Below are 13,695 nucleotides of genomic sequence, written 5' to 3'. Positions count from 1 at the left end.
GCCGAAGCAGAAGACCCCACTCGGTGGGCACTGGAGGTCCCATCTTCCTCAGATGTCACCCAGCAGCTGGAAATGGGTCCAGCAAAGGGGCCCCAATGCTGCTGGCAAGCAAGAAGTGCTGTTCCCACCACTGCTGCCTGGTCTACCACGTCACGGTGTGGGTTTGGGGGACAGTCCTTACATCTGGGCTCTCATCTTATGTGATGGAGGTGATGGCACATGTGCAGTGCTGGGAACAAAATGCCAGCAAAGGGAAAAAAAAAAAAAAAAAAAAAAAAAAAAAGACATTTACTTCTCCTAGCCCTCCAAGAGGCCCTTTGGCTTGTAAAACCCCCGGCATGGACAGGTCAGGGAAATACGGGTGGAGGGAAAGGGGGAAGAGGAAGCAAATGTTTGAAGAGGTTGGAGATAACGCCCCCCTAATCGTTAAGTGCTGCTTGTAAATTATTCATCGACTGGTAAGAGAGGTGCAAATCTATTCAGCGAGAGGGCAGAAGAGTAGGAAAACATGGTTAGGCTGAATCCAGCATAAATCTCAGCTTAAGGTCAGAAAGCTTGTCCAGCAGAAATCAGCCTCAAACCTTGGTAAGCCCGAGGGGGGGGTCACAAACCTGCACGGGGGCTTTTCTGGCTCCGTGGGACCAGGGCAGGGAAGGATTACCCCATCTCCGATAATATTCCTCATCGCTTTGTTTGCCTCGCCCCCCTCACTTTTTAATGAAGGCATTAACGAGCAGATCCGGAGCAGGACCTCCAAAGCCGCAGGGTAGGGATGGGATCCGGGTTTGATCAGCCGGAGCGGAGCGGGAAGAAGTGACAGGGCTGTGATCAGCCGAGTGCTCCCCCCAAGACCCCACTGCCGGGGGGGCTGTCGTGTCCCTACTCCCTCCCGCACACACGCTCCATTAGTAGGGTGTCAGCCCTGATTCCTGGGGCTGTCAGGAGATGGGCTTTCCAAGCAATGCAATGCAAGCGGAGTGAAAATAATTTGCACTTTAGGGGGAAGAAAAAAGCAAAAGAAAGAAAACGACTGTCAAAGGTTGGGGTGGGGTGGGGATGGTAAATAATAATCCTACCAGCAACGCTTTCTAGCATTTTTAGCCACAAAAAGAGAAGATGCTCGGGCGGGGCAGGGGTGCCCAGGGCTTGTGCAAACCCTTTCTGGGCTCCCGTCGCTCCGCTCAGGCTTTAAAATTGGATGCTGGAAGCATCCTTGAGACCACTTCTCGCCCTCCCTCACTTTAGCGATGCAGGGATGCTCTTGTGAGGATACAGAGCGCTGGATTTGAGACCGCTCGGGGCATCGGCGCAAGCAAAGAGCGAAGCTGTGGATGAAAACACATTGCACAGACCATGTAGTGATGCCAGGGCCGGATCCTGTGCAGGTCTGAAGGGTGTTGGGACTTCTCTGGAGCCCTGGGGCAATTCAGTCTATCAAATTTGGACTTTGCAGCCTCATCGCATTTACGCTGTGCTGTGGTACCCACCTCCGCACGCCCCATTACGGGTTTCTATTAGGCTGGGCATAAAGCAGCCGCCGCAGCCGCGGAAAGGGAAGTAATAAAGCTCAGTGGATTGGAGGAATTAAAACAGCTGGAGGAAAAAAAAAATAGCTTTTCTGTATTTTTATGGTTGTTATTTTATTGCTAATTTTCTTCCCGCTTTGCAGCCTGAATCGCGGGGAGAGGGATTGGGTTGAAGGTGGGGTTTGGGCAGCCGCTGACGGGGAAATAATTGGGCTTTTGGGCAGTGCAGGGCCCCTCTACTCCTTCCCTCCCAGCTATTTAATAAGCAGAATTGGGGTTTAACGACCTGTTATTTTTAAAGCCAGATGGCTTAAAGTACAGGAAGATATTAGGACCACAAGGGCTGGGTTTGCATTCATCCAAGGGCTCCATTTATCAGTACAAAGAGCTGGAGGAGGAGAACAGCTGCCTTTTTTTTTTTTTTTTTTTTTTTTTTTCCTGGAGCCGAAAGGTACGAGCTGGAGGTGCCTGGGGTCTCCAACATAATGCAGCGGTAATAGGAGAGAATTTGCTAAATGGATTTGGGATTGAGCAATTAGATCGAAGCTGGTGCATCCAGGCTGCTCTGACGAGCGCTGCCCCCAGCAAGGTGATGGGACGCTGTCCCCCCTCCAGCCCCTGTGCCACCCCGAAACAGCTGGTGACCAGGGATGCCGGCACCCATGGAAAGGCTCCTCCGTGGGCGCAACACAAGAAATTAGTCATACAACCAGGCTATGGATAAAACCCGCTGCTCCCGGCAATGCATACATCGGAAAAGAGATTAAAATTTGGGATTTATGCCAGTTTTTTACCCTTACGGAGGCAGGGTGCGTGCCTTCGCGGCGCTGGCAGGGCGATGCAAGCGGGCAGGGTGCTGGCGTGGCATCGCTGCCTGCTCTCAGGGGTTCTTACCTGGCAAGAAAATGGGCGCACGGGGGCTGCCCGCAGCTCTTCACCCCTCTCGAACGTGCTGGCGGTGGCGGGGGCCAGGCTGGGGAGGGCATCGCCGCCCGACGGGGTCGGGAACGCCGCCGGTCTCTGGGGATGGAGAGAGGCAACGGTCTGTAGGATGGATGGATGTGGTGACAGGGGCAAGGAGGGGGGACCCGGACTGGGCTGTCCCCGCCGCATGTCCCCTGTCCCAGCATCCACGTCCCTGATATGCCACCGGGATGGGTGGGATAGGAAAGAGCCGTGGGTTGACCACACTCGTCTCATCTTTGCAAGGTGCAAGGGGAGCTTTGGGCAGGGAGGGGGATCCCCGGGGTGAACGGCAGTGGACCGACAAGGTGAGGAGGAGGAGGAGGAGGCAGTCCTTCGCACTGAAACCCGTGTTGGTGGAAAGAGCAGGTCCGTGCCCAGCTCAGCCCATCTCTCCCCTTTCCTGAGCGGGCGGGAGGTGGGTACCCGGGTCCTGTGGGTGCAAAGGGATGCTAAAAACCACTTTGCCGCCTGGTGCTGCCCCTGGCTTTGGTGCTTGCTGGCTAATGCACCTCCGGCACACCGGCAGCCCCTGCCAGATCCCCTGCCAGACGCTGCCGGCAGCAATAATGTGATTTCCCTGTCCCTCATTTCCCGCGCCCGGCTCTGCGTGCCCAGCTTTCCTCCCACCAGCCTGGCTTTTATAGACTCCCCTCTAATCCGGTTAGAGGGGGAAGTCAGATCTAATGGAATAAACGATGGAGTCCGCGCGCTCCTCGCTGCCGCCTGCGATGGCAAGGTCACGGGCAGGGACCATTGCCCTGGCTTGGCCAAGCTGGCTCCCAGTATCGGGGCAGGTTTAGGTGATGGGGACCTGCCCTGCCACTGGGATCCTTGCATCAAGGCATGGCACCCTGGCACCCACCTATTTCACCGCCCCAGAGCCGGCGACCGTGACCCAGCAAATCCTCGCCTTCCCCCCCCCCCCCCCAACCTCCCCACCGCCCTCTTCGCTTCGTCGGCTGAGCAATCAGCCTGGGCGGCCTCTCCAAATTGGCTACGGGCATGGGCAGCAGCGAAGTGGCCCTCGCTGGGTATTACTCCGTGCCTGCACCCGGCCTCGCCTCGTTAGTGCGGCTAACGAGGGCAGCGAGCATCCCCCCCCACTCCTCCTGCCTCTGCAGCGGGGCGGGGGGACGAAGAGGTGTCCGGAGGCGTCCCCGTGTCCTTCCCCATCGCTGCCTCATTAACACCATCAGCATCATCGTCCCCCGTGTCGCCACGTTTCATTACGCCGCCGGCCCCGACCTCAACCGAGCTCCTCCAGCATCAAAGCCGGGGTGAAGCTGCCCCCCACCCCGCCGCTCTCCCCCCTCCCTGGGGAACGGCATCATGCAAAATGCAACAGTTTAGGCTCTGCCTGCAATTACCGAGGCCGGCGTACAGCTGCTGCCCGCCGAACCGGTGCGATGGCCAGCCTGGCCCCGCCGCTATCGCCCGTCGGAGAGCTGTTCGCCGGAGCGCACGTGCTCTTAATTCAATTAGCGCTGCCCTGAACGCTCCGTGGGGACCGGCGGGTGGAAACCCAACAAATTCTCCTTAACAAAGACATTCCCTGCTTTTTTTTTTTTTTTTTTTGGTTTCTCGCTGGCTTGGTTCTCTGCGGCTAACGATGCTCCTGGCCGGTAGCGATGCCATAACGCCTCTTGTAATTCCTCATGTAATGAGAGGAATGGGTGATGTGTTTGATTGGCAGGTGTCAATCGAGAGCTGGCAAGCAGGAGTTTGGCTGCCAGCAGTTCGGCTGTGCCGAAAGCCCTCTGAGGGTGTGCTGGCTCACCAAAAGAATACGCTCAGCAGGGAAGGGCGATGCTTCCCCAAAACAAGCCTTTCATCAGCTTCTGCATCCCCTGCAACGTGGTTTGGGGATAAAAACCCAATTTCGGTGCTCGTGGAGGACAAACCTGGCCAGACAGGCTGAAATAATGGGAAACACATGGCGATTCCCCACTCCGCGACCAATTGTAAACCCGTTTTTTTGCCAGCCCAAAAGGGCTTTGATCGCCAGGCTGGCATGGTGACAATTTACACCCCGGCACTGTGACAATTTACACCAGGCACCGATCTGCTTCTGGTTTTAAATGGCAGCAATTACATAAATTAAGGCTGTTTAAGCAATGATATAGCCAGCCTGTTGATTTTTTTTTTCCTTGCCTGGAAAAAAACAGCACTAGCTTTTCCTATTTTTTTCAGAGGCTGTCACCACGTGTTGGCACGTCCCCAGACCCCATCTTGGGTGACATGACCAAGGGTGCTCAGCAAAGTGTGTGGCAGAGGCTTGGGGTGACCCTGAAGGTCCCAAGTGCTGAATTCATGGGCTGAGCGAGGTGAGGTCGTGCCAAAACAAAGTGTAAAACAGGACTGTTTAATAAACAGGGGGAACAAATAAATCCCTTAGGAATAAAGATGCCTCCAGTGTGCATTTTCCAGCCCTTGGATGGGGCTCAGCATCCCCTGGGCACACCAGGGACCCTGCCCATAGATTTGCCACTGGCTACTGCACAGTCAGACTCATCTTTCCTGGGCAAGACACCGAATTTGGTGTGGAAAAAAGAAGAATGAAGGCAAAAGATGAGCCCTGCCTTGAGCCACAAGCCAGCGCAGAGGTGGATGAAGTCGGCTGCAGGTTTTCCCCTTGCAACAGTTTTTTCAGCGACAGCCGTTAATTTGCTAAAACGCCAGCGTTTTGCTGAAGTCTTTGATTTCTTTGTCTCCCTGAGATGATCAAAGTCTTTTGTTCTCCTTTGGGCTCCAAAGAGAGAGCGCAGGGGGATACCGGGCTGGGTGGGGGCAAACCCGGGGGTCGCGGTGCCTTTACTGGGAACCGGGGCCGGGGGGCTGCAACCGAGCGCTGCCCTTGCCCTGGGATAACACGACTCCTATTTGCTCATCCCTGGTGTCAGGGCTCTTGGCTTTTAATAAAGCAGCTGCTCCAAACCATTTCCCCGCGGCTCTTACAAATGTAGCAGGGGTTTGAGACCCTGCAGAAATACTGGGGGATGAGTCCTATTTATGGGGAGCCCCTTATTCCTAGAAAACCCTGGCGTGAGGACATTTTCCCAGCATGGAGGGTCAATGTGAGCATCCCAAGCCAAGCTCGGCAGCATCCAGACCCCTGGTAGGAGTAGGTGAAATCCCTGCAGAGGCCACGGAGCAGCCGGGATTTACGCCTGGCTCCGAGTGTGCCGGCGAGTACAGATGGCCCAGGGTTTATTTAGCTGTTGTTTGTTATAAAAAGCCCAGCCAATCTAGGTTATGCATTTTCAGCTCCTTACATTCAAATAAAAAAGAATAAGAAAAGAAACGAGGCGAGCTCGGTGAGCCTGTTCTCTTTTGCCATCTGGCTGGGGAGAGCTGGGGGGTGAGGGAGAACGGGGCAGGGATGCTGGGGCTCCTCGCACCCCAAGGACAACCCTGGTACGAAGGCTGCCCCAATGCCTTGCCAGGTCCATTCGGGTCCTGTATTGACCGTCTTTGCCTCTCGGTCCCTGTTTGGCCCCTTCTTGCTGTCCCAAAGCTGAGCTCAGGACAATCCAGGAGCTGAGGACTTGGAAATCCAACCTTCAAGCATCCCTTGAAGCCTGGAGCTGCCCGAAGGCGGAGAGGAGAGGTTCTGCCCCTGCAACCGCAGCAACATCTCCCCTGCTCACCGGGCTGCGGTTTCAGGGTGCTGGGGATCATAGCCAGCTGGCTGGGGCATCTTCCTCGGAAAATCCTGACCTCCAGGCAAGAAATAAGGGCCTGGGCAAAGCCAGGAGGAGCCGAACCAGCCCTCACCCTGCTCGGTAGCAGCTCGTTCATCGATTTGCATTACTCCAAATCCGTCTGCCCGGGCTGCCGCCGGATGAATTATCCAGATGCGGAGCCCAAGGCCGGCTCTGGCTCTCCTGTTTTTTGTTTCCGCTCCCAGCTCTTACATATATTAAGGAAGGCAGGGCTGGAGGGGGGGAAAGGGAGAGGTTGGGGAAGAGGAGAAAAAAAATTACGGCTCCCAGATCAAAACAATAATCAGCTAAATGAATTCCGCAGCATTTTCCCGCATGACTGCGAGTGATAATTTAGTGCAGCAGCCAGCTGGAAGCAAAAGGATTAATTCTGCACTTAGTGACACCCATGTGAATAATTCATCACACGCAGACCCCTTTTCGCTGACCCCCCTGGGCAATCACTGCAAAGACCCCCACCAGCCGGCCCCGGCCTGCCGTGGCTCCCCCGGGGACAGGGGGGATCAAGTCGCCAGTGCAGCATCCAGACCCATCCCAAATTCACTTTATGGATAGGATTTTTTTTTTTTTTTTGCAGATGGGAATGCTGCAGTAATTAGATCGATCGGGCTCACGACCGCATCCTAACCTGCCCAAGGGCCGGTCCTGGAGCCAAAGGCTAGCAGGGTTCCCCCCTCCCCCAGGAAACACAGCCAAATTCCCTCCCTGCTGTGACATCCCTGGGGAACCACGAAAGCTGAGGGATGAAGACAGCTGGACGTTTGTCACTGTGGTTAACCAGCCTGGTCCTTCTCCAGACGGAGACAGTGAACTGCCTCTCCCAAACACCCTGTCTGTGTTCCTGCCTGACGCCCTGCCTCCAGCCGGGATTTCCCGGGAATACGAGCGCGTGCCAAAAGCCTTGGGAAAGCAATGGGTGCACGAGGGCAAGAACGACGCTGTTTTTTCCAGCTGCTCAGTGGGACGATCCAGAGCCCTGAGCCAACAGGCACAAGGGATAAAACCCAGATCCAGCCCAGCTCATCCCCGCCTGAGAGGTTTGGAGAGAGGGTAGGAGCTCTAAAGAGCCATCTCCTGCCCTGTCCCCGTCCCCATCCCTCTGTGCCTCGGGGTTCGCCATCCCCAGCATCTCACCTCCGATCGAAGGAGCTGGAGGCAGAGCCCCACGGTCGGAATGGCCCCAGACGTGGTTTTGAGGTCCGTGCCCTGGAGAGGCAGAGGAAGGGTCACAGCCTGCGCTGGCCTCTGGGTTTCTACCAGGGCTCTCGGTGGCCTTGGCATCACCCAGATGCCATCCAGGCATCCGGGGCTGCGGTTCGGGGTAGGGACTCTGGCTTCCCGTGGGATGCTCGGGAGCTCTGCGACAGGCTGCCCACCCAGATGTGGAGAGCCCTCCCACCATGCCAGCAGCTATAGGTACCATCCCCTATAGGTACCATCACTGTGCCACCCTGCCCAGCGTCACCCCGCAGCCCCCGGCTCACCTGCACGGCGAGGCCGTCCACACGCATCTCGCCGCTCCGTGCCTCCAGCTCTCGGAAAACACGGCTGGTGAGGGGCAGCACCGAGTATCCCACGGGAATGAGGGTGCCTGGAGCATCCCATGCTGGGGAAGGGGCGAGAGCAGCTGGCTGGGGGCACGGCAACCCAGGACCTGGCCCCAGCCAAACCGGGGAATGAGGGAGAGCATCCTCGGTGGGGTTCCCAGACTCACTGGTTTTGTACGGATAATATTCGATCGCCAGGGCAGTGTCTTCGGAGAAGAGGGTGGCCACGTCTCGGCCTTGGAAGAGGAAGGAGGTGTCCCAGGTCGGCTGCTCTGGGGGCCCGGCTGGTCGGGACATCTTAGGAGACAACAGGAAAATTATCCTTCAGATACCTTCTCTCTCTAGAGATAAATAAGCAGACAGATAGGAGGGAGAGGAGAGGTGGGGGTAAAGCACAACCTGTGCAGCTGCATCCCATCCCTGGCTCAAAAAGCAATCCCAAATCCCAGTTGCTTGAACTGGTTTTCACAGGGTCTTCGAGCTTGGCTGCTTCTCTCCAGCTAATCCCTGCTAGCATCTTCCTCCTCGCAGAGATGGAGGAGGAAAACAGCCCATGGACCAACTACTCCATGCTTAAAAACATGATGGGAAGAGCCTGGAGGATGAGCGCTGACTCGAGGATGAGCCTTTTGATAGCTGTTGGGCAACCCGGAGCTCAGGCTCGGGAAAGGGTTTTGCCACCATATACGGACCCCGAAAGCCTGCTTGCAGGCTTTCGGGGTCCGTATATCGTCGCAAAACCCTTTCCCGAGCCTGACGCCTGGGTCGCCCAATAAATATCGAACAGCGGGCAACGTATTTATCCCCAGAGCCGCGAGCTGTCGTTGGAAATGGCATCGGTCCATCCCCGCCAGCAGCTGCTCCTCTTCGCCTTTGGAGAGCCCCGCCAGCTCTCCAAAGGTCAGCCTTAACGCTGGCCGCCCAGCGCCAAGAAATTATTGACAAGCGGCTCCTTTTTAATGCTGTTACTCTATCCCCTCGGCCAGCAATGCTCAGCAGGGACGAGATGCCGATCGGCTTTTCTGCATCAGCACATTTCTGCTTTGTCGGGGAGGGTGGGAGGAGGAGAAGGAGAGGGGGGGGGGGTCTCCCTCTGCTCACATTTGGGGATGCTAATGGGCATTACGCAGCTCGGAGACCCGCAACGGTGCATTACCCAGCCCTGGGGGCTGTTAGCAAGGGGAGCGCGGGGCTGGGATGCTTCAGAGCCCGAAAACACCTCCCCGATGGGCCGCATCGGGCAGCGCTGTTAGTGCCGGCTCAGCACCGAGCTTGGCTCTCTCAGATGGGAATTTGTCAGAGGCTCCCTAGAATCAGCTGGGATTTTGAGCTGGGATGCAGCTTGCTTTGACTGCAGGGAGCCCAGTCTGTGCTTGTAAGTCCTTAGGGAAGACCCACATGGACTGGGGCAGCTCCCAGCAGCCGGATCCGGCTAAGCACGTTCGAGCCGCTCCTCTCCTTTCCCAGCCTGCATCCCAGCCCACGGGGCTGTTTCATCAGCCTCAGAAAGCCCAGTTGTGGGGGGGGAAAATCTCCTAAAAAACACCGAGCGCCGCCTCCAGTTACTTTTCCTGGCATCGACCTGTACAAGACACTGCGAGGTGGTGCCGTTTTAGACTCAGCAGGGAAGGGAAAAGTCAAATGTGGGAGCATATTGTTAATTTGACCCCAATTGTCGGAGGTCCCGAGCCCACATGGCTCCTCTCACCGCGACAGGGATGGGAGATGACGTTCCCTGTTTCCCCCCGCCCTGATTTGGGGGGCTGGGGCGGGTGGGGGGGGGGTGGACAGGAGCGCTGGCCAGGACCGGGCTGTCTCCCACCGGCTCGGCGGGACAGATGGATGCTCTGTGCCGGGGCGTCAGAGCCGATGCACTGATCTGGGCAGACGTCTTGGCACAACAACCGCCTCTGCCCAGAGCCACCTGGAGAAACGCAACAAAGAGGATGGGGAAGAGGAGGAGGAAGGAGACACCTTCATCCTCCTTGGCTCCCCCAGCCTGTCTCCTGCACAAAGGCTGGTTCAAAGGCAGCATCATTGGCATGAGTAGAGGCAGAGGGGGCCAAGCCCACAGGATCTCTCCTGCCTTCCCAAGGGATGGGGCCATCTCCCGGTCCTCACGGCTGCCTGTCTGGAGGGTGCAGACCCCAGAAGAAAGTGAGAAGCTGCAGATAAGTGGGTTAAGCTGGAGGGTCCTCAAGGGAAAGGGCCCCAGAGGAGATTTATCTTAGAGGGGATCACCATCACGAAGGCTCGAGCTTGGTGCTGGGAGGACGGACGCAGTGTGGCTTTCTGTGGGAGGCACAGCCCGGTGCTCATCCACCCCATGGATTTGCCATTGCCACCAGCGTGTCCAAAGTTGTCCCTTTTGGTGAGAAAGGGGCTGTTGGACAGAGAAGAGGACCCAAGGAGAGCACCCAATGCTCTTGCAGACGGCTCTGTGCAGGTCTCTGCTAACTCCTGGCCAGGAAGACCAGGTCTCCAGGAACCCCGGCCAGGCAGGGAAGGGTTAACCACCCAGGAACCCAAAACCCCCCTAAGTAAGAGGGGTGTCCTGCTGAAGGTGAACCCAAGCGCCGTTGTCTGCGGATGCTGATGGGAACCGACAGGCGAGAGGACACGCTGGGCTGGCAGAATTATTGAATCCGATTAGCCTGCCCGGGAGTTTGCTCGGGGAAAGCCATTAACCTCTAGAACCGGAGCAGCAACGCTCCCTCCTCCTCCTCCCAGCCTTTCTCTAACCTTTCCTCCCGGGCGTTAGGAGTTCATCCTCTCTAGGAAGGAACCACGTCCTGCAGGTGGGGAAACTGAGGCAGGAGATGGGGCAAGAGAGCGGATGGGGGTTACACAGCTCCCCGGGGCAACCTGTCCATGCATCCCCGGGGAAAGCATCCTCAGCGATGTGCAAACACAGACAGAGCCATGTGGGCACGGAGGGGAGGAGGAGGAGGAGGAGGAGAAGGAGGCAGCAGCAAGCACGCAGGCCAGATGGCCGGGTTTAATCACTCGTCCTCCCGCGTTGGGCTCCCACGGCTCCGCGCTGGCACTGCCGCCTGTGCCGGGGCTGTGCGGCTTGGCTTGGGCTCGCCTGGGTACCACCAACTTTCTGGGGGTTTGCGTGTGGATTTATCTATATAAATCCAAAGGCAATGCATTTTGGCTGCAGTTAGAGGAGAGGAATATCCCTGCTCTGGCTGAGAAACCGCAGCCTCGGGGTGCTGCATCCTGGAGCAAAGAGATGGAGGGGGGAAGATAACGTAGGGGCAAGTGCACAGGGATTAATTTCCTAAAATCTGCTCTGGAGCCGGCGTGGGCGGCCCTGTACACCAAACCCATTGCCATAGTGGAGCTGGGGGTGCTGGTTCCAGGGGGGCCCAAAGAGGGCGCAGACCTAAAGCAGAGGGTCCCCCGAACTTCCCCTGCCACTCACCTGCAAAGAACAACCCAGGGAGGCAGAGGGGGAGCAATAGAACAACAATTATTGTAATGAATGAAACGCGCTAGCGATTTTTATGATAATTCACTGCCTCGTGGGCGACTTGGCATTTGGCCGGCCTTCTCTAAGTAATATTTTATTTATGGGCTCCCCGAACGTGTTGATACAGGGCGTTTCGCTCCGAGGCGATCAAAATTCAACACACGGGGGCCAAGGACCGAGACGGAGAAACGTGTGCTCCACCGGCGTTCGGGACCAGCTGGATCTGTCTTTTGGGGGCAGCTGGACATCTGCCCTCGACACCCTTTCGGCTGGCGCTTTTCAGAGGCGAAGGGACGGAGCAGCTCTGGTTTTGAGGGGCGGCAGCTTCGCGTCAGCTTCTGGCTCGGCTGCCCCATCACACCTCCTCCCTGCCCCTGTGTCCTTCCAGTCCCCTGCCTCTCCCTCTCCACCAATTTTTGGCAGGGCTCGGGAACAAAAGCGGGGCCCTCCTCCTGCTCAATGATGATGCCGCGTGCCGAAAGCATATGTTTCCCTGGCAACAGCTATTTTGAAGATGTGCGTTGCTAGCTCTCCCCGTGGTACTTGAAGGCCGGGGAGGAGAAGGTCTCTGCCTTCGAGAGGCGGCACTCGAGCCGGAGGCGTGAGCGGAGCAGGGGGAAAAAACGAAGGACAAAGGCACGAACGAGGAGCTGCCTGTGGGTTCCCGCAGGCAGGGCGAGGAGGACACGAGGACCGTGTCTTTGATGCTCAAAGCATCGCTTTGCCCCTAAAGTTTTTCCCTGCGTGGGGTGCTCAGCTCCCCAGCCAAAGGAGGGATGCTCAAGCGGGATGGATGCTGCCAGACCCGCTCATCTCCGCGGATGCGCTCGGCCTCGTACCTGTGGGCAGCCGTGGTTGGCAGCTGGAGCGATGCTGAAGGCTGCTGCCGGAGGGTCTGGGAATGTGATGGTGGTGGGGCTGATGCCGGGACAGGAGGTGGGGTGCTTCTCCATGCGATGCCTGAGAAGTGACGGAAAAGAGGAAAGTCAGCATGTGTGGGGCCACATCCACTCCCGCCAAGCCAAGCACCGTGGGATGCTCAGATTGTCCCAAGCCCAGCACCACTCACCCACGTCGCCAGCAGCCCCCCGTGGCCATCACTCACTTGTACTCCTGAACGTTGGTCACAACTCTGGCCACGGCGATGAGGGCCCCAGGGGGGGCGGCCAGGGGGGCCGACAGCCCCCGCAGCAGCACCTGGGTGGTAGGGGGGGTCCACGGTGAGGGGGTCAGCAAATGTGGGGGGAAAAAAAAAAATCTGCCTTAATTCAGCATCAACAGCTGCCAGAGCAGGGGACAACGTGCAGCAGCATCCTCCCCGAGTCGAGTTGCTCTGGTCCATCCCGGACCCTGCAAACCCCTCGCGCCACCTCCTGTCCCCAGGGCCACCTCTCACCTCCAAAGCCACGTAGCTCAATCCAGCACAGCGAGGGATGAAGCTCCTTTTGCGGATGAGGGTGACGTGCAGGACCGTCCCGGCGGCGTCCCGCGTCCTGGGCTGTTTGCGGAGGAGAGAAAACCGCAGGAGAAGGAAGGGTCAAGGCCACCAAATGCGGGCGCTGGGCACGCAGACAGCCCATCACTGACAATAAAGCACTAACTGATAATTAAAGCTCACTGTCCCCCGGAGCCTTCCCGGAAAAGATCAATATAATAAATCCTTCTGCATTTAAATATTTAATCGCTCCCAATCTCTGTGCAGGGAAGAGGAAACTCATTTCTGCCAGCCAGAGCGTAGGGGAGGCTGATTTGGGGGAAGTATTGAGTGAGTTTGCCAGGTCTCAGCTGTACGGGGACCTATCAGCCAAGTCCCCGGGACTGTTAATGTGTTGGGACAGAGAAATCCTCACCGAGGGGCTTGGGCAGCGGCTTCTCTCTGGGGCTGAGAACCCGCCTGCATTAATTAATGTACTGTGACCCCTGTTTAACAAACGCTCTGATGCGTGGCCCGGCCCTGCATCTCCTTCCCCAGGATGCTGAGGGCAAAAGCACTTCCCAGCTTGCAATCCCATCGCTTTTCCTCCACGTTTTCCCACCGGAGATTTGAAAAGCCCAGTACAACGCCTGCCTTGTTCCCACCTCGTGGGAAGCCCGAGCAGCTCTTTGCTCACAAGCCTCTTTGAGCACCTTCCCCAACTTGCCAAATTCAGGTTTCCCACTGGGATTACGCCGTTACACAAGGGTGCCTTCGCCTGCAACCCCCAACTCCAGCTGGGGTGCAAATCAGAGTTACAAGCAGGAATAAGCAGCGGGAAGGAGGGGCAGGAGCCGTACCTACCAGCACCAGCCGGCAATGGTGGGGCTGGAAGGGCTGGAGGTGCCGCACTGGCAGCTGGAAGGTCCCCAACGCCTCCTTGGTGGCTTTGTCTGCCACGGTGAGAGTCAGGGCTGCAAGGGAGAGAGTTGGCTATCAGGATGAGTGGGGCTGGCCGTGGGGTTTGGGGAAGGGTGAAGTG

The 13,695-nt window shown here is 57.3% G+C and overlaps 1 protein-coding gene across 1 annotated transcript in view; it reads right to left on the bottom strand.

Annotated features, from left to right (window-relative positions):
• CCDC33 (coiled-coil domain containing 33) overlaps positions 1–13,695 on the bottom strand; it is a 45,058-nt gene that overhangs the window by 10,775 nt on the left and 20,588 nt on the right. Inside the window, exons 6-13 of the mRNA XM_049812482.1 lie at positions 13,518–13,627; positions 12,636–12,737; positions 12,345–12,436; positions 12,079–12,199; positions 7,929–8,058; positions 7,699–7,820; positions 7,349–7,420; positions 2,421–2,546 (exon numbers count right to left, since the gene is read on the bottom strand). Coding sequence (XP_049668439.1) covers positions 2,421–2,546; positions 7,349–7,420; positions 7,699–7,820; positions 7,929–8,058; positions 12,079–12,199; positions 12,345–12,436; positions 12,636–12,737; positions 13,518–13,627 — 875 coding nt within the window. The remainder of the gene's footprint in view (positions 1–2,420; positions 2,547–7,348; positions 7,421–7,698; positions 7,821–7,928; positions 8,059–12,078; positions 12,200–12,344; positions 12,437–12,635; positions 12,738–13,517; positions 13,628–13,695) is intronic.

The sequence above is a fragment of the Accipiter gentilis genome, chromosome 10 (genome assembly GCF_929443795.1).
Source record: "Accipiter gentilis chromosome 10, bAccGen1.1, whole genome shotgun sequence".
Taxonomy (NCBI): Eukaryota; Metazoa; Chordata; class Aves; order Accipitriformes; family Accipitridae; genus Astur; species Astur gentilis.
This window is presented reverse-complemented; position numbering and strand designations above follow the sequence as displayed.